General features: G+C 41.1%; 1 protein-coding gene across 1 annotated transcript; it reads left to right on the top strand.

Moving 5' to 3' along the window:
- The first annotated feature begins 55 nt into the window (after nucleotides 1-55).
- On the top strand, nucleotides 56-24,892 carry mia2 (MIA SH3 domain ER export factor 2). Its single transcript, XM_019881687.1, has 28 exons — nucleotides 56-229; nucleotides 468-601; nucleotides 1,904-1,990; nucleotides 2,096-6,119; nucleotides 6,235-6,447; nucleotides 8,763-8,860; nucleotides 11,082-11,210; nucleotides 11,392-11,413; nucleotides 11,534-11,622; nucleotides 11,743-11,811; nucleotides 12,163-12,273; nucleotides 12,370-12,441; nucleotides 13,239-13,343; nucleotides 13,596-13,718; nucleotides 13,799-13,969; nucleotides 14,817-14,907; nucleotides 16,349-16,416; nucleotides 16,492-16,562; nucleotides 16,632-16,733; nucleotides 16,807-16,903; nucleotides 17,615-17,682; nucleotides 17,831-17,916; nucleotides 19,790-19,903; nucleotides 22,225-22,374; nucleotides 23,002-23,160; nucleotides 23,247-23,296; nucleotides 23,384-23,546; nucleotides 23,628-24,892. Exons 1-28 carry the CDS (start codon nucleotides 115-117, stop codon nucleotides 23,837-23,839), a joined length of 6,993 nt encoding a protein of 2,330 aa, XP_019737246.1. The 5' UTR covers nucleotides 56-114; the 3' UTR covers nucleotides 23,840-24,892.
- Nucleotides 24,893-26,241: the final 1,349 nt, after the last annotated feature.

Genomic DNA, 26,241 nt, shown 5'->3' with positions numbered 1-26,241 from the left:
AATCGCGGCTCTTTCCTTTTTGAGCGTTAAGCACAGCTTTTCGGCAACTGGTTGAGATCATTTCTCAAAAAAGCGTCTGTTTTCGCCTGACGTATTCTCATTGAAACATCAAGAATGGCTCTTTCACAGGCTGCTATTATGAGTACAAGCCTGTTTTTTGTGCTTTGGCCACAACTGAGCGGTGGATTACTGTCTGACTTCAAGATCTGCGGAGATTCACAGTGCGAAAGTAAGTTGGACAGTAGGCCGAACTAACGTTTTAAATGTTACACTGTATACTCAATAAAAAATGCACAATTTTGTTTTATTTGAAAGGCTCCTTATGGCTTACTATGATATCAAGTGTGTGTGTGTGTGTGTGTGTGTGTGTGTGTGTGTGTGTGTGTGTGAGAAAGAGAGAGAGAGAGAGAGTTTTGTAAAAAAAAAAAAAAAATGTATGTTTTCATTTGTCTGTACTTTGTGTTTAGGTCAAATGAGCAGGGTACAGGCAGTCAGGGACCACCATGGAAAGGATTGTCGTTTCTTGAGCTTCCGGAAAGGAGAAACCATCTTTGTGTACCACAAACTGACTGGAAAGAGGAGCCATCTTTGGGCAGGCAGTGTACGTTTGACTATATATCATCACCTACATTTCAAAATAAGAATGGTCTGGTGATGCGAAGTTGGTTTAATATGAGATATATGTAGGTAAGATATGAGACGACAGTGCAGTCACGATATTATAACTTTCTGTGGGTTCCGTGGCAGTGTGTTCCACAAAATCTTTTCAGAAACTATACGAATCCATAAAATGAGTGTTGTAAAGTATTCACTTATAATAACAGTCAAAGTTGAAGAGTCATTACAGATTGGTTGCAAATCCAGCCATAATGATTTTCTACTCCAAAGCAACGTAAATTGAGGGTTCTCCAAAATGTACACCGAGTACAACCTAAAAAAAACAGTGCTCCAGCCACTCTCACGACAAACAGTAAAATACTACAGCATAGTAGGTCAAAGTGTTCATCAAAATTGAGGCATCCTAAAGTACGTTTGATATTATTGTAAGCCATTGTAACATTATACACAGTTTGAACATTAACCATGCCGTTAAATATAAGAAAATAAAAAACTACACCTAAAGATTCAATTACAATGTATTGCACATAAAAGTTTAAAAAAGTAACTAAATACATGTTTAAAAACAAAAAGTGATAAAATATTACATGAAAATGCATTGTTCAAAAAGTTAAATACATCCGAACTGTAAATGTATGATACATGTAAAAAAAAAAAAACAAAAAAAAAATTGACCAGTACACACAGTTTGAACATTAACATGCGTTTAGATACATTATAGGAAAATAAAAATGATATGGCCCTTCCTGTAATTTGGCAACTGGTGTACAATTAGACTGAATAGTAGATTGTTTGCCATGTGTTTTGGTTGCAAGGGCTCCATGCATTAACTCAGGCATGTCCAGTTCCGGGCTGCTTGCTTTCTATCTCTCCTGTCTGCAACACCCCAATTCAAATGATCCGCTCATCAGCCAGCTCTGAAGCAGCATTAGAACGATTCAGATTATTTGAATCAGGTGTGTTGAAACCGGGAGAGATGGAAAACAGGCACAAGAGCGGCCCTGGAGGACTGAGTTTGGACACCCCTCCATCATCTGATCAGAACTTCACCACTTTCATTCAAACTATGGCCTGGTCTCTTCCTCTCTCCTGGCTCCAAATAAATTCTAATTTGATGTACATGTGATTTTCAACATAACTCACAGATACGTTATGATGAATAAAAATGTTGGATGACGTTTTCCCTTGCCCGGATGGACAAGGGAAAAAAAAATCACAGAGGCTGCCCTTGTGCTCTGATTTCTAAATCAAGCTGGATAATTGAACCACTTTATTCTGATTTCAGATGAACAAACAGTTTGGATATTTTCCAAAAGAAGCTGTAAAAGAGAAACAGACATATGCAACCAAGGAGGTAGTAGTCGTAACACAGGTATATACTTTTATTAAGATGTAATCATACATTTCGAACATTAGAAGTGTTAAGTATGAAATGTGCTCCTTTGCTATCTAAATTGCATATTCTCTTTTCATTCAGGAATCCGATTTTCTGTGTATCAATGAATTTGGCTATCTCATTGACTCCAGTCATTTGAACACTAATGATGATGATGATGATGACCATAATGATGATGATGATGACGACGACTCTGGTCTGAAGAACCCTGAGGAGCTTGAAACAAGAAATCACCCTGACGATACAAATGCTGGAATGTCAAAAGATTCCACTCCAGAATCTTTTAGCACATCAAGAGAAGAGATTGAAAATCGGGACAATGGTGCAGCTAAGACTAAACAGGAATCCCCTGAAACCGCTGTGGAACTGAAGGAAAAAGGTGGGTCCCCCACCTCTTCCTGGCTCAGTTCGTCAGTGACAGGATGGTTCGGTGTAGGAAAAAAGGAGGAACCTGAAAATTCAGCTGAAGTACACGAGAAACGTTTGATGCCAGGAGAAGATTTGCTCCCATCTTCAGTGGCTGGGTGGCTGGGGTTAAGAAGTGAAGGAAAATCAGATTCCGCCAAAAACGATGAAAACCGAGGAAAGCAGGACAGAAAGACTGTTGAGTCTTCGACCATGACTGGATGGCTTGGCTTTGGAGGCGATGAAAAACCAGACTCTTCTGCAGACAAAGAGAATGATGATGAAAGTGAACCAGATGTGACAACAGCAGCGGGAGAAAATTTCAGGAGCAGAAAGCTGCATCTTGAAATAGAAACACTAGCAGAACAAGAGAAGAAAATCAACGACATGGGGACATTGGGTTGGCTTGCAAATGGTCTGTCAACAACACTGGGGTTTGGCCTGGATGACCAGGACACCAAAGAGACAATACAAGTTAGTACAGAAGAAGTGGATGTGAAAGAGACGGCATCTTCTTGGTTTGATTTGGGGATCAGCAACATTTTAGCCTTCAGAAAAAACTACAATGAAGGTGACAGAACTGAATCCCACACGCAGTCTGACAACATTCTGCAAGGACATGTTGATTCTAATATTCAAGATACACCTGCTAACAACAAGGATAGTGAGGCAGACGACACATCTCAGGTTGATCAAAACGCCAACCCTCCTCAAAACCAGAGAACGGACATCAATCTTGTTCCAAATGGTAAGGAAGGAAAAAACACATTTGACATTTTGGTACGTAAGAATGATGTCACCTCATTGCCTGTGCTCACTTACACGGAGTCGAGGTCAGTGGATCAGTCGGTGAGTGAGATTGATTCCACAAAAGATAGCGATGAGGAGGCGAATATCCGTGAGTTGAGAAATCAGGTTGGACAAGTGGTGGACAAATTTAACATATCATGTATAGATGATGTCAGCGATGAGGAAAGTAAACGTGAAAGGAGAGATAAAGACATTATTATGCCGGATGAGTATGCAGAGCAAAGTCAAGGGCAAGAAAGTGGGTCTTCTCCAGCATCTGAAACTGAAGTAAAAGAATCGGAGGAAGATGACAAAAAGGAGGAAGTTCACAACAAAGAGAAAAGTGAAGATACAGATGAGCAGAAGAATGTAGAAGATAATCAGGAGGATATGGAGGAGGTCATAGAAAAGGAGGAATTTGAAGAGGAGAGTCAGGAAGAGTTTAAAGACATAGCGACACAAGAGCACTGGAATGCTACTGACAATAACACACAAGAAGAAAAACCTCTTGAATTTGGTTCAGATCACTTGAAAAAAAGAGATGCTAAAACAATACTTGAAAATCGGTCTCAAGAGGATAAACAAAAACGCTCCGTTGACGGGAGCACACCCAGTCAAGATGCCAAGGATATGGACCACCCTTACCTCCAAGGGAGATTCGTATCTGTGATCAACTTTTTAAAAGAAAGTAGTTTGGTATCTTCTCTTACACCCCAAAAAGAAGAGAAAGAATCGAAAGAAGATGAGGAATTGGACGAGGAAGAGAAAAAGGACGATATTAAGACAGAACAGGAAGACTCTCCGCTGATAGCGAAGCAGAAAGAGACTGTGGAGAGACAGGAGAAACACCCAGAGGAATTTCCATCCAGGGAGAAGCCTGCAACCTCGGAAAGGTTCCAAGTTAAGGCGCCCGAAGAGTTAACAGAGATGGAGCAGTTACATCATAAGAAGCCAGGACACTTGATAAAGAAAGATAAGCAGCATAATGCGGAGGAGTTAAAAGACACGAGGAAGGAAGAAGTTCATGAGTTAATGCAGAAGGAGAAAGTAGAGGACTTTGAAGATGAGAAGCAAGAGGAGATGAAAATGTTGGTGGAGAAGAACCATGAAGTGGGTGATGAGTCAGTAGACAAAATAGAAGAGAAGAAGCAGAAACAGTTATTTGAGAAGAAGTTAGACGATCTGAAGTGGGGCATGTTCAGAGAGCAGGACAATCTGACGACAATGGAGGAGCCTGATGACAATAAGGACGGAAAACTGAAGAATTTTATGCGGAAGAGAGAGGTAGAGGACTTTGAAGATGAGAAGCAGGAAGGGTTGGAAAGGGGGGACAAAGGGGAGATGGTGGAGGCATTAGAGGAGAAGATGCCAGAAGAAGCGGAGTTAAAGGCAGAGAAAGGAGAAGAGTTTACAGACGGACAAAAGCAGCACGAGGTGGAAAGGTTAGAGAAGACAAAGTATGACGTGAGTGGGGAGTCAGGAGAAGAGTTTGAAGGTGATAAGCAAGAAGACTTTGAAGACAGGGAGCAGGAGGGGGTGGAAAAGTTCGAAGAAGAGAAACATAAAGTGGATGGTGAGTCAGTAGAAGGGTTAGAAGACAAGATACAAGAAGATTTAGAACATGAGGAGGAGGAGGGGATAGCGTCTGATGACGAGCTGGAAGAGGTGGGAAAGTTGGAGAAGTATGAAGAAGATGGCGAGTCAGTCGAAGAGTTAGAAGAGGAGGAGAATATGGAGACGGAAAAAATGAAGGAGCAGGAAGAGGCAGGTCAGTTAGAGGAGTCGAATAAGTCGCGCCAGGACGATTTAAATGTAATACTTAAGAAAGAAGTTGAAGAGAACAGAAAAGAAGGAGGAAGCAAGTGGAACTTTGTGGAGGACTCAGGAGAGGGAACCCAAGAGGAGTTAGCGCAGGCCGAAGAAGACGAAAAGCAAGAGTTTAATTGGGAGCATAAGGTAAGTGAAGACATGCAGAATGCTGGTGACTTTGTGGATAGCAAGAATGTTAAGGAGGAAACGGAGAGTCTCGAATGTATGGATGAGCTGTGTACTCAATTTGAACAAGATGAAATCATAAGAGAGAGAGAAAAACGCGTTTTTGACCATGGATCAAATCTTCTGTATCATGCATCAACACTAACAGATGTTCTCTTAGCAGATAAAACACAAGAGGACCCCGAGGTCACTCTAGAGGACATTGAGCATGATCTAATTGGTTTGTCCTCCCATCAGACAGATCAGTTTGATGAAAAAAGTGACATTGCAATAGAAAGTGGAGGAGAATTTGACCATCTCAAAAAAGCCATTATTCCATCAAGCCAAAAGCCGATCATGAAAACCAAAGAGTTGACAGAATCTCCCTCAGGGTTTGATGGAAAAACAAATGAGATGTCGAACCCACAAACCCTTCCAAGTCCTAAACATGTGCTGGACTCCACAACAAATAGTGATAAAGACTTGCAAACAAACTTCCAGCCGCCATCTCCATCCCCGACACAGACTTCTCCTTCCACTTATCTGCCTCCAAACACAGCAAAGCCCCAACAACCGAACCCCTTGTCCAAAACCTACAAGACTCTCCAAGACCACATGAGCACACAAGAGACAAGTATTTTGACTGATCTGTTTGGGAAGAAGAACTTGAAAAAATTGGATGACATTCTTGGCCATGCGGACGTTTTCACGGAAGACGTTGATCGTGATGAATCAGTATTGATGGATATCGAAGCAATTCTGCACGACCACAGGGAAATACTGTTCCCTCCAAGCATGAGACTCTCGGACGCACCAGAAGAGGACAAAGAAAAGACCGGAGCCAGAATTGCAATTCAGAAACTAGAAATACTGCTGAAAAGAGCGAGAGACATTTTCGACACCAGAAAATCAGACATCACTCGAGCAAACGCTCAAGGTACATTGCCTCAGAGATCATCTCGACTGTTAGAACTGCCACTTGGATCACATTCAGTTCCTTAATTCGGTTTGCTTTTAATTTGCCTTGTAACCCCGTGTGTTTCTGAAAACAGCTCAGCCGAGTTGCATTGGTGCATCATGCTCTACAAGTAGCAAAGATAAAGAGACTACGGAGACAGTTGGGGTGATGGTGCACGAACAGAATGATGGAGGCCCGGAGAAAAATCAGGAAGATGATAATGAAAGAGGAAGTGAAGAAATGTCCCTGGAGGAGAATGTTAAGAAGATGTCTCACAGTCAGACCACACCGCCACAGTTACTGGAAGGTATGGCTGGAACCCCCTCCTGGCTGTCACACACAAACTACTGGGCAGTAAAGAAGTTAATTGATATTCTAGACCAGAGGTCAGCAACCTTTTTGAAGATGAAAGCTACTTTTCCTGGGTACCGAGGGATGTCAAACTCACTTTAGTCGCGGGCCAATTTGGAGTTACGTCTTCCCTCCGAAGGCTGCTGTGACAGTGAAACCACAAAATTATTATTGGTACACAACAAATTAATAGATTACTAGTTTTGAAAGTCAATTATAATAGTTTGTTCAATTATTGTTCAAGTGAGTGTAAACAGAGTAACAACATTATTGCAAAATCTCAACGTTATTTATTACACAAAACATTTCTGTGCAGATTTTAGCAAGTTGACACACATGATTTGCTTTCGCGAGCCACATAAAATGACCTGGCGGGACATATCTGGCCCCTGGGCCTGGAGTTTGACACCTGTGCGTGAATGAACCAGTTTGAGATACACTTCTGTAATAACAAATGTGCTCCTTTACCTTCAGTAATGCTTTTATTACAACACGCTATTGTTAAAACTCATTCACTCCCAAAGACATATTTGTCTTTTCACACTTCACACGTTCAACCCCAGATCCTTTTTTTTTTCAATTTTTCCAAGACTTAGGGTAAAATAAAAAAGGGGGGGGTCTAGAATTGGCTGGTACTGAATGAGTTAAGAGTCAATAGTAATCAGTAATGTGAAGACATGGTAATGTTAATTTCTTATAATAATTAGGAAACATAAAAAAACAAAAGTCAGTGTACAACACTTTATTTCTATAAATCTCTGCCAAGTGTTTACATGTTCGAATGATCACATCTACAACGTTCTTAGAAAATCATATTGTCCCAACAACGGTGGACTATTTTTAGAACAGCTACTCACAGGGTCATTGGAGGCTATCTGGTTAGGGTTGACACCTTTCAGATCTGGAAATAAGGGACACTCATGACGGCGTCGCGGCAAAAACCACGAGAGTGAAAGAAATTTGAGGGTTTGGCTCCCCAAAACCCTGAAATGCATTGAATCCCATGTATTTTTTAAAATGAAAAAACAAAATGCTTCAATGTAATTGACATTATTGAACATGTCATATTAGCCTCTGGGCCCTGGGGTCACTTGGTGGTCAGTCAGGAAGGAGAAGTCAAGAAAGCATTTAAACGTATTTCAAGTTTCAAGTGCTTTATTAGCAATGAACATTATTATTATTTTTTGGTAGATCAAGTAGCCTGAACCTGAGCATAGCCTGTAGGCTAGTCAAAAGTGCTGTAAATTAAACAAAATATTGTACTTTAACACTTTTAACAATTATGAAACACTTAATAGTCTGAAATTGAGCATATAGTCATAGCCTACTGTTTTGTATACATCAATTAAACAAAGCCTGTCTGGGGACACTTTTACTGAAAGAGGACAATACTTAAATTAAATAGCTTATAAAGTGCTACAAATGTAACAACTGGGGACACCTTTACTTTAAGAGGAAGAAAAAAATCAAACACTCGTCAACTTGTGTGTGTATAAATTTTCAAGGCTGAATAAATTCGGCTGAACTTGAGCATACAGTATTACATGCATATTCTGTAGAGTATTGTAACAGCTGTAACAAAGACTGTTTGGGGACACTTTTGCTATAATAAGATAACTACAATAAAGATAACTAGAGTCAAATTAAACACTTGTGTGAACCCAAATGAAAAGATGCGAAAAATAGGACAAAGTGCAATCCTCTTCCTTAACCCCTTTATGTGCTCTTTGGTGCTCGATCAGGGCTAGTGTTAAGGGCTGGTGTTAAGTGTGCAATGAGCGCATTAATAGATAAAAATCATAACGAGCAGTGGCAGCGCACAGGGGGGCTGACTGCGTGCACGCAGGTAGACAGACAGGATTTGGCACAGCGTAGAGGAGAACGCACCAGACGCACGTAGCGCTACGCTCGCTGTTCCGCAGGAGGGCCTGCGTACCTCCCACCAAAAACACGTTGCTCTCTTCAATATTTGCTTTATTTTATTTAGTCATTATTGTTAAATTCAGTGTTTGTGTGTGACAGACACATATGGTACAATTAGGAAAAGACGGAACAAACCCCGTCCCGTATTGAAACAATACGGGACGCAACACTTAATTCCCAAAGGACGATTCCGTATTTTACAGGACGGTCGCAGCCCGACGTGTTTAACCCTTGTCCCCGACTTAAATGGAATACTGTAGTCTAATCCAGTAGTATTCTAGTATTAAATGCACTCCATATATAAATTGCTCTTGGGCCCACACAATATTCTCATGTATTTTTTTCCAGGGGTAACCGTGAAGAATCAGGATAGTATTCATCGAATTCAGAAACAGTCATCCTCTCAGACTCATGGAATGGACTTCGTCAAATGGCTTAAAATGAAGGTACGAGTTATTCGTGGATTCGGACAGTTCCGTACCCTGTGCAGCATTCTCCCGCATTGCAGAAGAAGCTCGCGATTTTCTTGATCCACTCCGTAGGCTGTACTTCTTTAAGAAACTGATCTTATAATTCTTAACTCCCTCCCAGTTTTATGGACAGTAGTTCCGTTTCGTTTGTCTCCGTCAACATTACTGACATTGTGGTTCAGTGACAACCTTGAAGCCAACATGCAAGCCACATTACTGTAGAGACTACTCTCGTAAATGTTTCTTAGCGATATTCTGAAATGGACGACTGGAAAACTGTTTCGGTAAATTGTTATTTTTCACTTCACGAATTTACAGTTGAGCGAGTGAACTAACGCTGATGGACAAGCCTTTTTACGGTCAGGTGAAGGTCAGGTGGAGCTAGCTATTTTGTGTAACTACAACATCAGATCAATTTATCGGTCAGCATATGGTACATATACTTTATTGGAGCTGACACCTGTTTCTGTTTCTGTCTTTTGGAAAGCGCTCGGATCTGCCAGTGTGGCATTTTACAATTGGTGACGTTGCGGGTGAGCCGTTTATTAAAGTAGGGTACTCAAATATTTTATGGAACCTGTACAAGTGAGTAAAGATTATTTTGATTGATTAGTGTGTTATTCTAATTTTAACTTTTCTATATATTTTTATTCGTGAGTAAAGTCGGCGTGAAGCTGCTCCAAATGGGAGAATGTTAACACGTTTCGATTACCCTCTCACCCTTGTAAAAGGTAGGTTGGTTTAGTCCATCGTTCTGGGCAGTGGATAGGATGTTGCCTCACGGCTTACCCGGCTAATTCTAATGATAGTGTTTTGTGGTTAATATTCCGAAGATATTAACCAAATGAGCAAAGTCGGGAATGTCGGCACACTCGTCAAGTGACGGTTTAGGAAGCAGAGAGATGGACTATCAGTCGACTGTCGAGACGTATTACGGCGTCGCGGTGGAGAAAGTCAAAGATGTACGTTTTGTGGCAGGGTTCGTTAGCATTTCCTGTTAGCGGTACACAGCTGACGAAGGCTGTCATCGAGCATGCTGTTTTATTATATTTCAGTGTTGCATATTACAACATTGACGACATGTTGCAGTCTAGTTTTCCGTGTACAGTGTGTGGTTGAATCGTGCCTTTTGAAATGTTTGTGTAGAATTAAAAAAAGACGTGGTTGCTAATAGTTAGCCTTTTTTGTCAAATATATTGCTATGCACAGGTTAATCTCATGTAAACAAACAAACATACATACGACTGGTTTGTGTTTTATTAAGAATACTTAGTTGTTTAATGTTATATAATTGCTGTTTCGTAACGTGTCAACTACAGGCGAAGGCAAGGAACAATTTTATTTAACTACGTCAGTGTATTTTTAACAGTGTGAACCTAAAATGCACCGTAAACATGTCAGCTGAACTTAATTTAACCTTCTCTTAAGTGTTGAATGTAATGTTCAAATGTAAATTGATTCACTACTTCATGCACAACTTTGTGTTCTCCGCAGAGAAGCCGAATGGCTGAATTCCCTACAGTTGTCTTTTTTTTATTTCATTTTTATTACCACTTATGTCCACTATTATGCCTTTCTGTGACTCGTCCAGTCTGCGTGTAACAGTCTGCTCATGGCCCAATCTCAGTAGCAACTTATATCTGACAATATCCATCTTTCAGCCTCAAACTGGCAAGATACTGTTGGTGAATTTTTCGGTGCCGTTTTGGTCTAATTCTGTCAGGACTGTTTAAATAGGAATTGCACTTGAACCAGAAAACGTATTGATTCACAGATCAAAAGCCTGTTTGTGAATTTTGCTGTTCAGGTCCTTGTTGGAGAAGAGTGGGTTGTGCAAAAATTACTGAAACATGAAGCTGTTGGCCATGTGCATTCAAAGGTTTAGAAAAGGTCAACATGATTTCTTTCGTAAAGTTCGAGTGCATTTTATGTTCATCGTGATATGTCACCCGAAGGTAGAATATCCCTAACTTTGTGAATCATGTATGTTTTCTCAATGCTAAGTATGGATTTTCAGCAAATTTGTAAGATAAAGCTCTGCTCAAAAGAGATGGCTGTACCTTGCATTACAGGGATCTCTTCAGGCGGTATTTGACATTAGGAGGTTACATGATGGTTAGAATGAACACTTTGCAAAATTACACTGAGAAATGTTTTTATTTTATTTTATTTTTATTTTTTTAACCACTCATTCCAGGTTGTGTCATCACTGCCTTATGACATAAGGCCTGGGCCTGACCTCTATGGAATCCCATGGGAACTAATTATCATCTCCAGTCTGGTGGGGCTGGTGACGTTATTGTTCAGTTGCAGATGTTACAGCTCTGTGAGTGTGCAGCACATCTACACACAAATAATAGATTGTTGTATTGTTGTGTTTACATCTTTATCTATTATCAATTAGGTTTACATTTGAAATGCCATATTTGATTGGGTATTTTGATCATAAAACAATACTTGTAATGATAAATTCAGTCCTGTAATAATGTTTCCCTATTTTAACACAGGTCAAAAGCAGATTGTATCGACGTAAGTTTCCACTTCCTTGAATTGTTCTGAGTGCCAGTGCTCTTATTTTGTGGACAGAAATATTAAATAAAAAATACTGCTTGCAAATGTACCCCAAATACTTAATTTTACCATTACTAGGTAAAGAGTGGCGGATGGCTGAGCAGGTTGCACAACTGCTTGAAGCAAAGTGTGAAGTCCTAGAAACTCTCAGTAAATGTCAACAAGAGGTTCGCACTCTAGTTGCAATTTGATGATTCTTAATATGTTTGTAATCCTTGAATTTTGTATTCATCGTACTCAACTTTAAAAACAGTTCTTTCATTTGTCTTTTTATGGTTTATTTTTAGTACGATGAGCTGGAGAACTCGCTCAGTGAAAGTGGCACCTCAGCTCAAAACCAAGAAATAGATCTGGAGGTAAGGCAGAGTTTATAAAATGTGTCACAGACCATCGACTGCAAATGTTTCTTGGAGAGGGCTGGTATCAATAACTTGAAATACATTCGTTGTTTGTAGGTTTTGCAGTTAGCAACATTCTCGTACTACTCTCGGGTAAAGCTTTATGAACAGAAAATATTTTATTGTCATTCTTATCATCCAAACCAATTTGTTGCCATTTGATTATATTGCTTTACAAGCATTCATTTGAAATACTGGCCGTAAATGAGTTATGGAAAGTATTTGCCACGTTTGTCATTAGTGTACAAATTTTTCCGTTGATCTTTTTAGTCTTCTGCAAATCTCGTTTGTGCTTTCTGGCTCATCCAGGTCAGAGCCCAACAGTTAGACCTCGCTAATACTCAACTAGAAGAAAATCTACAAGAACTGAAGGATCAGTTGGATCAGCAGAGATTACACCGAGAAGAACAGGAACAAAAGGTACGATCGTACAATGCGTTAAGAACAGCCGATGAAGAACGAGGGTGGAGGAAGGTGATGTTATTTGTGATGTTATTGTATTTAAATTCCTTCAAGGTCACACTCCTAGAGCAGAGCATGGAAACAATACAGGAAGAAACCAAGGAGCTCCAGTCACAAGAACAACAGGTGACTTTCCATCTTACAACTCATATAAAATATTCTTGTCAGCACTCTGCTGGCACAATTGTAAACTGATCTTTCAGAGATTTCCTGATGACAAAACATTTTGAATAATATGACAAAATTTGTGCGGTCAAAAGTCACATTGTTTGGCCTTGCAATTTTAAGCATTTTCATCAGCAGTCCCCTCCAAAAAAAATGGTAATGGAAAAGTTTCTTCACCAAGATGCAGTATTATTATTTCACACCACTGTCAAATGAGACATACCAAAAGTCGAGCAACATCTTTATACACTACAGTGGTATATTGACTTCCAAGTGCATAAACAATATTTTTGAGGGCTAGGAAGGATTACTGACATTTAGGGGTAAACTGAAGTATGACACTGTATCTATCTCGCTAGCTCTCTCTCTCTCTCTCTCTCTCTCTCTATCTGTCTGTTTATGTTCTGTGAAGTATGACACTCTCTCTCTCTCTCTCTCTCTCTCTCTCTCTCTCTCTCTCTCTCTCTCTCTCTCCCTATCTCTATGTATCTGCATGTAGTTGTTTTCAAGGCTGCCAGAAGAAATAGGCTTACCAGACATGTTTTTTTAAATGTCATTTCACTAAAACGTTATGAGATTGATCTTTGATTGTCCAAGCAGAATTTTCCCAATAAGCAATGTTGAAAGTAGTTGCAATCAATTTGTGTGCTCTATGTTGTGTTCTGCTTTCAGTCCTGCCTACAGCTTCAGGTTCCCGCCCCCGCTAATGTTCCTCCTGTTTTTCATGCATCGCCACTCTGTCTTTTTCCCCTCCCAAGGCTCAAACAACCATTAAGGTGTACGATATGAACAGTGAGAGACTACAGCGGAATCAAGAAACAGCTGGAGAAGAAAACAGTCTGCTCAAGGAGAGCAACACACAGGTGAGACAAAATCTGTGCTTCTTAAGCTCTTCATTCGATGCCGATAGGCTTGATAAGGTAACGCAGACAGAGATATTCAGATTCAGATTCAGAAAACTTTATTTATCCCCGTGGGGCAATTAGAGGCATCCCATTCCTGTCATGTCAGTGTTTCCCTTGCCATCTCAATTACTGCCGGTGCCTTTCTGTCTTTCTATTGGTCAGTTTCCTCTCTGTCATTCATTTATATTTTTCTGTCTGTTTCTTGTGCAGTTAAGCCAACAGGTGGAGGGATGGGCAGAGCGAGTGAGTGAGCTGGAGGAGGAGATGAGAAGGTATGAATTGGCCCACAGCGGAATGGTGCAGGATGTCGCCAACAAGGATGAACGCATAATGGTATGACTGCTTGGACATGGCCAATAACTGACAAAACTGGCTTCATCTAAAGTCTTTGAACCAAGCACATTTGCTTTCAGTCCCTCACCGATCGGCTGCTGGGGATGAAAGCTTGGGATGCCGATCTCGAGGAAGATGGAGGTGACGCATCTAAGGGGGCCACAGGAAGAGCAGAGAGGAATGGAAAAGTAGACGGAACCAATTCTGAAATCCATCTCCAGAAAGTCCAAAAGCTTATTTATGCTGCTAAGGTAAAAAACCGACTAGACTGAAGCACATTTTGGCATTCTTGTAATTTTACAGAACACAAATACTTCATGAAGTACAATTTTCATGAATCTGTACTTGACTTTATTTATATTTGTGGAACTTTTCACTTTTACACCACTACATTTCCTAAATAGCATGTATACGTTATTCAGATACATTTCCCCTAAACATCTTTTTTTACTTCAAAATAAAATCCCCCGATTTGTTGATTTAATGCCTGAACTGCAGAGCACCAAATGGATGGAGTGTATCTGGTAGGGTTACTGGTCAAGTGAGTTCATGAAAATGAGACGCAGGTAATCTGGAAGTCTTTCTCTGGGCCCATGCGCATCTCTTTGTCAGTTGCTCTTTCCAGAGTTTGACTTGCAGATGCCAGCGATGCAGTAAACAAAATAAATAAATACATCAATTAAAAGTAATAGAAATATTTTTTTTTTCTTAAAAGAAAAACATAATCACAAATCTAACCGCTCACTTTTTTAAATTAATTGTACTTCCAATACTTCAGTACATACTTTAAACAAAAAAAAAATGTATACACTACATACATCACTATTGTAAATGTCAAACGCTTTTATTGAAGTAATATTCTGCAATGTGGCTTTCATTTGCATGGAAGTGATTTTCTGTAAATATACTCGTACTTCTACTCAAGTATCATTTTTCCGTGACTTTATATGCTGTCGGGTGGACTGCATATTACTGCTGATGTCACAGGGTGCCGTAATCAGGACAATTGATCTGAAGACATGTTTGAGACTTATGATTGACCCAATCAAGAGTAAACCTTTCTGGATAACACAAATGTGTCATTATTTGTCTGTGTAGCTCAATGCAGACCTCAAATCAGTTGATGAAGACAAGGACAGAGTGTTTGCCAAACTTAATGACGAAGTCAAAGCTAAGGAGGACCTAGAAGGTGAGTTCTCATTTCAAAGATTTATTGTGCCTACCGCTACCCCGATAACTTACGCATTCAGACATTTAGCAATTTCCTGTTCTCAGCCAATTAGTTGTCGCTCTCAAAAACAGGGGTTGCCAAGCCTTTTTTGAAACTGAGAGCTACTTCTTGGGTGCTGATGATAGCATTGGGGCTACCACTTTGATACACACTTCTGAAACAACTCCTTTGCTAAAATTATTTTTAATAATATTGTGTTGCTAACAGCATGTTAAAGATTTCTTCCAGTAATTGTGAAACGTTAACATCAATAGTCAACACTTTATTTCAATGAATCACTGCCAGGGTTCACGTTGTCAAATGATCACCTCTACAGCATTCCTCGAAATTTTTTAGAACAGCCCTGTGGGCTGCTTATGTAGACCTTGGGGGCTCTGTGGTTCCCGCGGGCATCATATTGTTGACCCCTGATGTTTACTTAAAAAGAAAAAAAAAGTTACATAAAAAATACATAAAAACACAGACACGAACATGTTTATAGCTGCTTGGACTCTTAATTTTAGCCTGTACAAGCTTTTAAATATCGATGTAAATGTGTAGTTTAGAAGAAGAAAAACCTTTATTTGTCTCACAATGGAGAAATTCGCAGAGAAGTTAGCATTGAACAAATCAAATGCACTCTTAGCGGAGAATGCCCTCATCCCATCTAAAAGCTTATTTGGGTGCTTACACCAAATCGGTGCCATTTGCGTTGTCCCCAGGCACTTAGATGAAAATAAATTTTTATAACGCGTCCTCCATATTGATGTGCATTAGGTTTAAAAGTTAACATTTGCTTAGCGTAAATGCCATGGCTATAGTTCCTGTATTTCATCCAATTTTAATGCTAAAAACCCACAGATTTTGAGGACAAAAACAATGTGCCCCCCCCCCCCAAAAAAAGATGCACGCTCTTTTTTTTTTTTCTCAATACGTTACCGAGTCCCGATCCCATACTTGGGCATCGGCAGGTAATTAAAACCAAATGGGCAAATGACATCTCGCTTCTGTTTGAACTCGAACATGATATCACGTGATGGACTAAAACGAGACAAAATAACAAATCACGGGAATCAAAACACGATGTAAATATTTTCAACCAATTGGCATGCTTCCATTTTAATAATTACTGGTACCTTTTCATCCTGCTGCAGAACAAAGCAGTCAGTGTACAGTTCAATGGCCTGAACTCATGTTTAATTTGTTGCAGGGAATTTGTGGTTCAAATTCTCCTGTTAGGTTTCTGATTTAGCAATTTTGCAGAAACAGACAGGGGGTAGTGTCATGAGTTTTGGAATTGATTTGGGGCTTAAAGTCACAGCAGGATAGATCACTGAAATGTCTGATACATGACAACATGGTGAGACAATGAGGCTATTGTATATTTCTAGTCTTGAATTTCCACTGCATTTTCTTGTAGTGAGCATTAAGGAGTTGGAGAATGAGCGATTGTCTATGCAAGCCGACACTGAGCACTACAACGAACAGGTAGTTAAACTCAACCCAAATGTGTCTGCTCTTGTAAAATTCTCTCTTAATTTGCCTCGCTTTAACACTGCTCAGGTTCAGCGACTGCAACAGAAACTCCAGATTATGACTGAAATGTACCAAGAAAATGAGCTCAAACTACACAGGTAGTGACACTACAGTTTATTTGTTGAAGAGTATTTTTTTTTTTCATTGACTTTTTCTATTTTGTGCAGGTTGCTGACAGTGGAGGAAAAGGAGCGTCTGCAGAAAGAAGACAAATTGAATAAAGCTGATAAAAACATTGCTTTGGCAATGGAAGAACTCAACAACTACAAGTAGGTAGTCCTGCAAAGTCTATTTGAAACGTAGTCAAATGTGTGGACGTTCAACACGCCTCTCTCTCTTCAGGCTTCGGGCCGGGGAGATGGAGGAGGAGCTGGAGAAAACCAAGCAGTCGTATCAGACCCAGATATCAGCCCATGAGAAGAAGGCTCACAACAATTGGGTTTGTATTCCAGAATCTGCCAAACCATGGTGCATTTTTAAACTTTCATCAACTACCTGTTGCTCTTGACGTGGTTGTGATTGTTTACCACGAATGGAGGTCAAATACCGTATTTTCCACACTAAAAGGCGCACTGGATTATGAGGCCTTCAATGAACGGCCTATTTTGAAACTTTTTTCATATATTGGACGCACCGCATTATAAGATGCAATCTACAATGCATCCACTAGATGGAGCTACGCTCAAGGAAATGCCAACAGACGCTACACTAGACCTCGATTTATATAGCGACGATCAGATGTCAGTAAAACTTACTTAATAAAGCAGCGACACCGTTCACTTAACCAACAGCAAGTTATAACATTGACTCGTTAACGTTGAACTCTATTACCGCTGCTCTATTTCCGTGTTCAACTGCGAAACCGATTGCCTTAAGTTTGAACTCTGCGTTGTAAGCAGGTCTCTAGCAAGGAGCCATTTTGGGGTTGACATATTACCGTAATGACGATACACAAGGCGCATCGGATTTTAAGGCGCACTGTGAGCTTTGAAGAAAATGGAAGGCTTTTCGGTATGCCTTTTGGTGCGGAAAATACAGTATATTCTTGTATGCACCTTACCGTAGATTGTCCTGTAGCCATAACTGATCCGCATTTACATGAGGAATGTCTCTGATGGACTTTTTTTTTTTTTTTTTTTTTTTGGTGCAGCTTGCAGCACGGGCAGCAGACAGAGAACTATCAGACATCAAGAGAGAAAACGCCCTCCTCAGGCAGAAGTATGCATCACCAATGAACCCACGCAAGCCACCTTCACCATCACCCGCTACACCACACTCCCCTCTCTTTCTTGTTTTTCAAGTTTTTATAATGTACGTATCACATGGTAACGTTTTCCCTGTTAACTTTAATTTTGTATGTTTACAGGCTTACAGACACACAGTTTAAGTTGGATGCCCTCGATAGAGAGCCATTCACCTTGGACAGCGTGGCCAGGCCTTTACCTTTCCGAGGTCAGCATAAACACCCATACAAAGTAGAACTCAGTATTATGCACGCTTTGACAAAATTGTTGGTGCCCCTCTGAAAATAAAAGACAAACGTAATGAAAATGAACCAATGAAAATCAGATGTTGCTTTTAAATTGTAGTTCAACAGAAATACTAAAAGAACAAATAAATAAAACTTATTAAGCAAGTCTGGATCTAAATGATGGTACTAGTCCCGTAATATTTTGTTGCACAACCTATAAAGGCAATCATTGCAATCAGACGATCTATGTTAATTTTTGTGAGACTTGTGCACCTCTCGTCAGATATCAGCCCATTCTTCATGAGCAAAGTGCTGAAGTTGTCTCAGGCTTGAAGGGTGGCATGTTTTTGAGTTCCTTCCACAGCTGTTCAAAAGGATTTCGATCAGAGCTTATAGAAGGCCTCTTCAGAATGGGTCAATGTTTTGCCCTTAACCATTCTTGGTTGTTTGTAGCTGTGTGTTTTGGTTCCATTATCCTTTTGCGGCTGAGACCAAGCTTTCTCACACTGGGCAGCACATTTCTCTGTCGAATATCTCAGTATTGAGATTTCGTTATACCGCGCACAGATTCAAGACACCCTGTGTCAGATGAAGCAAAGCAGCCCCAGAACATAACAGACCCTCCTCCATGTTTCACAGTAGGAACAGTAGTGTGTTCTGAGTGTGCGGCATTTTCGCATTTTTCATCATACAAAGAAATTTGTGTGTCTTGCCTGTCCATAGAACATTCTCCCAAAAGCTTTGTGGCTTGTTAACATCAGTTTGGCAAATTCCTGTCTCACATTTTTTAAGTAATTTATTTTGAAACTGCCGTGTCCTCAATGTCCCTCTTGTCAAATCGTGCGATGCTAGGCGTGGCGCGCGTGACCTGAGAACAGGCTTTTTTTTTTTTTTAGCCATATAAGATTGAAGTGTAATTGCATATTGACAACAGACAGTGGAAATGTCACTGTCATTTATTTATTGACACAATACGATACGCCTTTATGGGCGGTCCGGTGTTTGACTGGTTAGCACGTCGTCCTCACAGTCCAGAGATGCAGGGTTTGATTCTGGCTCCGGCCTTCCTGTGTGGAGTCTGCTTGTTCCCCTCGTTCCTGCGTGGGTTTTCTGCGGGTACTCCGGTTTCCTCCCACATTCCAAAAACATGCATGGCATGTTGATGGAACACTTTAAACTGTCCCACGGTGTAATTGTGAGTGCGGATGTTTCTTCTTCTGGGCTGGCAACCGGTTCAGGGTGTCCCCCACCTACTGCCCAAAGACAGCTGGGATAGGCTCCAGCACCCCCTGTCACCCTTGTAAGGATAAGTGGATCGGAAAATAGATGGACGCCTCTTTATTTTATTGAATTTTATTTCAGGAAAATCGATGCACGTCAAATCTTTTCTGTGATGTGAATAAAATTCTTCTTCATTGTAACTTGAACTATAGTGTATTTCTTTTGTTTTTCTTCTGATCCCGAGACAGCTTTCACGTTTGCTTCTTCCGGTCCCTGTCTTAGTCCCTTGTTACCCTTTACATAGGCCAACTGATTGATTACAAGATTGATGATTCCAGTCATGGTAATTAGAGGACACATCTTGGTTGAACATGTCCCCATAGTAAAATTATTTTCCATCTTTTCCTGGGGTACCATCATTTTTATCCATACCTGTTTGAACCACATTTCAAAAGCAATGTCTGATTTTCATGAAGAAAAAAAACTGTATTTGTCAGTTCCATGTTTATTTCTGTGACCACTGTGGGATTCTCTTTCATTGCTAGAGGTGTACCAACAATATTGTCCGTCTGTAAATCCTCGGCCAAGATGTCCTGGATGTTTAACTCAGGTTTAGCTGTTCTGCTCTTCCAGCTGAAAGATTGCCTTTTGGTCCTTCTCCTCTGGGTCGACCTGCGTCTGAAAACCGAGCTTTACTCTCGCCTCCCACACTTCTTGAAGGACCTTTAAACAGACTGTCACCTAGAGGTAGGTGTCCCCAAATACACTGAAAATATGGCCACTTTAACTACATAACAACACCCCATACAAGGGCTGTAGCAAGTATTCTGCCTTTACAAGCATAATTGTTTACTTTTGAGCGACCCAGTCGGAGAGGTATTCATTCAACAAAACATTTGTTGTGATTGAATATACTTTAAAACCTCTCTGACAATGCCAATCAAATTTAACAAATCTTCACTCACTCCCAAATTCCAAATGCCATTCATCTGACCACTATTATTGTATATTACTGGGCTAGCATGAAATGGATTCTAGGCACAATGCTGTGAGGTCGTATCCACTGCATTTAATACAATTCACACTTCTCCAGCTTTGTGCAATATGGCATTCGTGTATTCATTCATAGTCTTGAGTAAACAGCAGAATACTCGTCTTTAAAAAGCGATGACCCCCCCCCCCTCCCTCCACCCTGACTCGCTCCTCCAAAGAGCAACAGTCACAACAGCATGAATATTGTTGGATTTCAATGTCCACATTGTCATCCAAATCCAAAAGCAGTTTTAGCAACCAAGTATTTCTCAGCAATGTCGAAGTCCCAGAACCCCTGTATTCCTTTACAGGACACTGCATGAAAAAAAAATAAATTAAAAGGATAAATCAGTTTGTCCAAAGATAAAAAAAATGATACCTAAAAATTGCCTTTACATTTGGATTCCAAATATTTTATGGTGCTGATGACAGCATTTTTCTCCACTGTGCAGTGGAAAATTCAAACAAAATCGACAATGTGGACAGTCGTGATCAAGTAGTTAAGATTGTGACATGCTGCCGGGGAGATCCCAGTTCAAGACCCTATGCCCCGGACACATGGCCGAGGTGTCCTTGGGCAAGACAGAGATATTTGTCAAAATTCTTTGCCCAATTGAAGCATATTACCGTGACATACGTGAGAAGAGTCGAAGCCCAATGTGGCGTGCAATTCACATTAGCTCTTATGGCAACAAACTGCCTTCTTTATCAATGCACGAGGTGCTAATCACACTTCTGTTGTCAGGCTGCTGGTGACATCGCTGGCTCAGTTTCAGGGCCGTAGCTAGTTGGGGCCCAAGGCAAACACAGTCACCCCCTCAATGTACAGTTAGCCCGCCTTTAATTCAATTTTGACTAAAGGAGATTTATGTCATTTCACCCACTTTGTCCTGCTTTTTAAAATTGTTACATTTATCCGATAGCTTCAGCTCCTAATATTCACTGCCAAAGATTTTGAATATTGTTCTTGCTAAAAAGTGTAAATTTGTGAAGAAAGTCCTGAAAATCCTACTGGAGGATTATCATATAACAAGTGAATCATTCATGATATGAACACGAATCAATATTTAGTTGTTTAATCATCCCAACCAATTGTAAACGCACATCATGGTGATAAAAGCATTTTGATTTGATGAAATAATATATATTGAAAGCAGTTTATGATTATAGATTTGAATAGTTTTGATTATAGAGTGATAATTATGTTGTGTAATTGAGCGGTATGAAAAATTCTTACATACAAACTCATACGTAGATAATATACAAGTGTGTGTATAGGCAATAACTGTCCCACGGTGATGTTCCTGACAGAATGTTTTTTCCAAATTAGAAAAGACCAAGCCATGTTTTAGCAATGTAGGAGGTGATGTGCAAAGAGCCGATGGGATGTTGTCATACACGCTTGTACATTAAACGAAACTTTCTTGCAGCCATTTGTCATGAAAGACAAGTTTTTGAGAATTTAACAAATGGATGCTTTGCGATCATTACATGTATGCTTCAAGTTTGATCAGATGCCGAAGCTGGAAGCACGCTACATTTGCAAGGATTTTTTTCATGGAACTGATTACAGTCATACCTCGGTTTTCGACCATAATCAGTTCCATAAGGCTGTTCAAAAACCGATTTGTTCGAAAACTGAAACCACGCTCTTTTTTAAAAAAAAAAAATCTTTATTGAACACGTCTGTTCACCATGGAACGCTAAACGAGGACGCGTCACTTCCTCGTAAGGAAGGCGAGAGGAGTCAAGTGACGCATTCAAGTGCGCTCAGTTTGTTCGAGAACCGAAATTCGGTCATCATCCGAGGCATAAAAAACTCGAAGTTTTTGGTCGAAAACCGATTTGGTCGAGAACAGAGACGTTCGAAAACCGAGGTTTGACTGTATTCCTTATTTTGGCTGAATTGCCTAAAACTCTGTTTTAAGAATTTTTTTTTTCCCAGCTGATTCTCCTTCCTTCCACTCAACACGCAATTGTGTCCGCTTGTCCTCACGGCGACCTTGTGCCATGTTCTGCCATGGCTGTTTCTCCAGGAACTCGTGGTCCAGTCGAGCCGCCTGGTGCCCACGGGGAGCTCGAGCAGAGTGGAGGCGCGCACTCGGACAGCGGCTCCATCTCTCCTTCGTGGGAAAGAGATCGCAGGGGACCCCCACTGGGAGCCCCCGGGCCATTTCCCCTTCAAGGTGTGTTTTAGAAAGGATCAGGACATTCTGGAATGTCGTGTAATCCTCCCAATATGTTCTGATTTCCTTAATTCTCCATGAAAGCAGCATATCCCACCTCACAGTTCAGAGGTGCAGGGTTCAATTCCATGCCTGGCCTTCCTGGAGTTTGCATGCTCTCCCCGTGCCTGCGTGGGTTTTCTCCGGGTACTCCGGTTTCCTCCCACATTCCAAAAACATGCATGGGCAGGCTGACTGAACACTCCAAATTGTCCCAATGTGTGAGTGTGAACGCGAATGGTTGTTCGTCTCTGTGTGCCCTGCGATTGGCTGGCAACCGGTCCAGGATGTCCCCCGCCGACTGCCCAAAACCAGCTGGGATAAGCTCCAGCATGCCCCGCGACCCTTGTGAGGTTAAAGTCGATCAGAATATGGATGGATGAATTTCGCGGCACGTCTTTCGTCGTAGTGGTAACTTTTTGAGCCTTTATGAATTTCAAAGATAGCATGGCAGCAGCATGTGTGTATTGTGTTGTGTTGTATTTAGTGTCGAAAGTCTGTCGATCTCCCCAAATGCCTGACTTTGAAAAATCCCATGATTAAAATCTCTTCTCGCTGTCTACTTCCATTTCGTTTGCTCTTCCTCAGGCTATATGTTCCCTGAACCCGGAGGTCCAATTTACAGGAGGCCTGGTCCTCCCCCAGGAGTGATGGCTCCTCTGCCGCCTCCAGGTCCACCTTTTCCCCATCCGAGAGCTCTTCCTAATTCTGGGCCCCTGGGACCCATCCACTCTGCAGACACAACAGGTGATCACTCCTTTCATTTCGCTGTAAGCGGGCTTCCTCCCCAGCGGATTCATGTTGTGCGCTTGTGTGTGTCTTGGTCGTTCCAGATGGCACAAACAGAGAAAACAGCCTCGGACCCGAGCATGATCATCAAGAGGTTTGTTTCTGTGTCTGTACTACATAGGAAATTCCAAGTGTGAATTCAATCTCTGCAAGCTTTGTGATGTTTGTCGTTTTTCATCAGCCTACTCCCAGTGATCGAAGGACTCCTCCTCTAAGAAGGGGGACGGCACCACCTTCCGGACCGCCAATGGGCCCCATAGATGGCCCATTTCCTCGAAGAGCACCCTTCGGACCGCCTGATTTCTTCCCTCCCAGAGGGCCCGGAGGACCTCCCATGATGCCAAGTGAGCAATCATCTTCCTCTTGGACTATCATTGTGAACCGAGTTTGCGAGGCTGACTCTCTCCACTTTTTTCCCTCTCTAGTGTGGGCTCCTCGGCCAGGGATGATGTTCCCTCCTCGGTTCGCTCGCGGCGGACCTCCGCCTCCTCCTCACCCGCTTTCATATGGGCCCCCGATGCGGCCTCCACCACCTGATGGCCTTCCGCCTCCCTCCATGGGTCCTCCCATGACCCAGCAGAACCTCCCCCCTTTGCCCCGCAGCCAATCACAAGATGAGCAAACATCCGCTCCTTAAGGTGCCATTTGAACCACATCCGATTTTCACTCGGTCCTTCTTCAGACAGCCGCTGCTGATGGGGAAGCGTCGTTCCTGGAAGAATGCCCAATCATTCAATCATGAATTTCATTTGGGTGGACGAAATGATTAGGTACTTGAGATTTAGGCTAGTTCTGACAACGCTAGCTATCTTTCGGCATGTGTTTTTGTCACGTACTTCGACATTTGGAACATTACTGAATGATAGCCAATCCAGGATGCTTGTGGTAATTCATCTTGTGATATGTGTTGCTCACATATGCTCAATGCTGCATTTCATCCATCCATTTTTTTTTCCGTTTATCCTGGTCAGGGTGTTGGGTGAGCTGCTGCCTCACCCAGCTGACTTTGGGCAAGAGGTTGGGAACACCCGAAACTGATTCCCAGCCAATCACGGGGCATAGAGACAAAAAAACTCCCCCCAAAAAACAAAAAAACAAGCGTCAGTCACATTCACATTGATTGAGTCAATCATGAACCTAATGTAGTTGAAAACCCAGGCATACACAGCTAGAATATGTAAACGCCACATCGAAAAGTTGGAGGTGAAATTCAAGCCCAGAACTTTGATTGTGAGAAAGACATGACCCACAAATGCTCCCCCATGCTGCTCTCTTCCACAATCATTGGCAGAAAATGAGCCATGGCTTGTTTTGCTTTTTTTAACCAAGTGCAAAATGTAGTAAATGGATGTGTACCCGAGTATTTCTTCCAGTGCCAGCCTATGAAATTCATTCTCCAGGCCAAAAGGAATCTATTAATATCAATATTGACTCAGCCTGTGTTTGTTTCAGAGTGATGTGATGTAGACTGTCATGACTTCAGTTGTTTAAAATTCCAGTAAACAAAAAAATCCAGCCTTGTCATTTTTCAGTTTGTATCTATACTGGATTATTTTGTGAATATTTATTAAATCCAAATTTATGTGAGCAGGCGGCTAAAGAAACAAACGTTTGTTGTGAAGTTTGTTGAAAAAGAAAAAAAGAAAAAGGGGGAAAACAATTAATTGAATAAATAAATACTGTAATGTTATTGGTGTCTATATGGAATTTTGTTTCGCAGAACAGTAACAGATTTTATGAGAAATACCAGATTAAGTTTCGTGCTTCAGGTGCATTTTAGGATGAACATCTTTCAAATTTTACACTAAACTAGGGTGTGTGATGCTAATTGATATACGATATTTTACAAACCCCAATTCCAATAAAGTTGGGATGATGTGTAAAACCAAAAACATCTCAGTTAAACATTTGTTTAACTGAAATGTAACTGAACACACTCCAAAAACAAGATATTTAATGTTCAAACGATCACTTTTTTTTTGCAAGTATTCACTTATTTTGAGTTTGACGCCTGCAACACAAAGCTTGAACGGGTGCGTGTTTACACCATCACCTTTCCTTTTAACAACACCCAATAAGCATTTGGGGTGTGAGGACACAAAATTGTTGAAGCTTTGAAGGTGAAATGCTTGATGTGCAACCACAGTTGCTCAACAGTCCCTGTTGTCGTATTTTGCGCGTCATAATGGGCCACGTTTTCAAGTGGAGACAGGTCTCGACTGCAGGCAGGCCAGTCTAGGACTCAAACTTTTTTACCATGGAGCCACGCTGTTGTATCGCGTGCAGAATGTGGTTTGACATCGTCTGGCTAAAGGAAGCCCAGACGTCCCTGAAAAAGATGTTTCTTCGGTGAGCCTCACATATGTTGTCCATTGGGAGGTAATCGATGGGAGTGGAGGGTTGGGGGGAAGACATATTGTTTATTCCTTACCCGGTTGGAGGGTTTGAATCAGGGTAGGTATACAAATGTATCGAAAAAGACGACACATCTTGGTCAAAAACAAAAGTCATTTGAGCAGGAGTCAAATGCTAGGTTTTTGTCATTACACCAAGATAAATAATCGCAAAACGTTTTCCACCATTAATTGGATCTATCACCTGTAGGTATTCGTTTGGGTTAAAAAAAATTGAATATTCGGGAAACTGTTGTGCAAGTCTGCACACACTCTTCTAACTGGTGACATGGCTGTGTTCAGAATGATTCAGTCACATCCAAACTCATGTTTGGTGGAGTCAGCACACACCTGCCACCATTTACAGTGCCTCTGGTTAACCCCGAATAAGGTTCTGCTGTTGTGTTAGTTTTTTACTAACATGTTTCACTTATAGTAGAAGCCTGAAAATGCTTTGCTAACCCTGACTGCTATTTGGAACTGTTTCGAATTGCCTCCACCTTGTCCATGGCCCCAGTTCCTAACTGCGCAAACGGCCCCAAAGCACGATGCTGCCGCCACCGTGATTCACTGTATATGTGGTGTCTTCTTGGGGATGAGCATACTGTAGTCATGTTTGGTCCAAAAGTTCAACCTTTTGTTTCAT

The sequence above is a fragment of the Hippocampus comes genome, unplaced genomic scaffold, assembly GCF_001891065.2.
Source record: "Hippocampus comes isolate QL1 unplaced genomic scaffold, H_comes_QL1_v1.1 scaffold356, whole genome shotgun sequence".
In the NCBI taxonomy this organism is placed as follows: domain Eukaryota; kingdom Metazoa; phylum Chordata; class Actinopteri; order Syngnathiformes; family Syngnathidae; genus Hippocampus; species Hippocampus comes.
This window is presented reverse-complemented; position numbering and strand designations above follow the sequence as displayed.

Bases quoted from the DNA above. Each gene is read 5' to 3' on its own strand.
- mia2 (XM_019881687.1), top strand. From the start codon at position 115: ATGGCTCTTTCACAGGCTGCTATTATGAGTACAAGCCTGTTTTTTGTG. The intron at 6,448-8,762 runs GTATGGCTGGAA...ATTTTTTTCCAG, and splicing joins ACCGCCACAGTTACTGGAAG to GGGTAACCGTGAAGAATCAG. The intron at 13,719-13,798 runs GTATGACTGCTT...ATTTGCTTTCAG, and splicing joins ACAAGGATGAACGCATAATG to TCCCTCACCGATCGGCTGCT.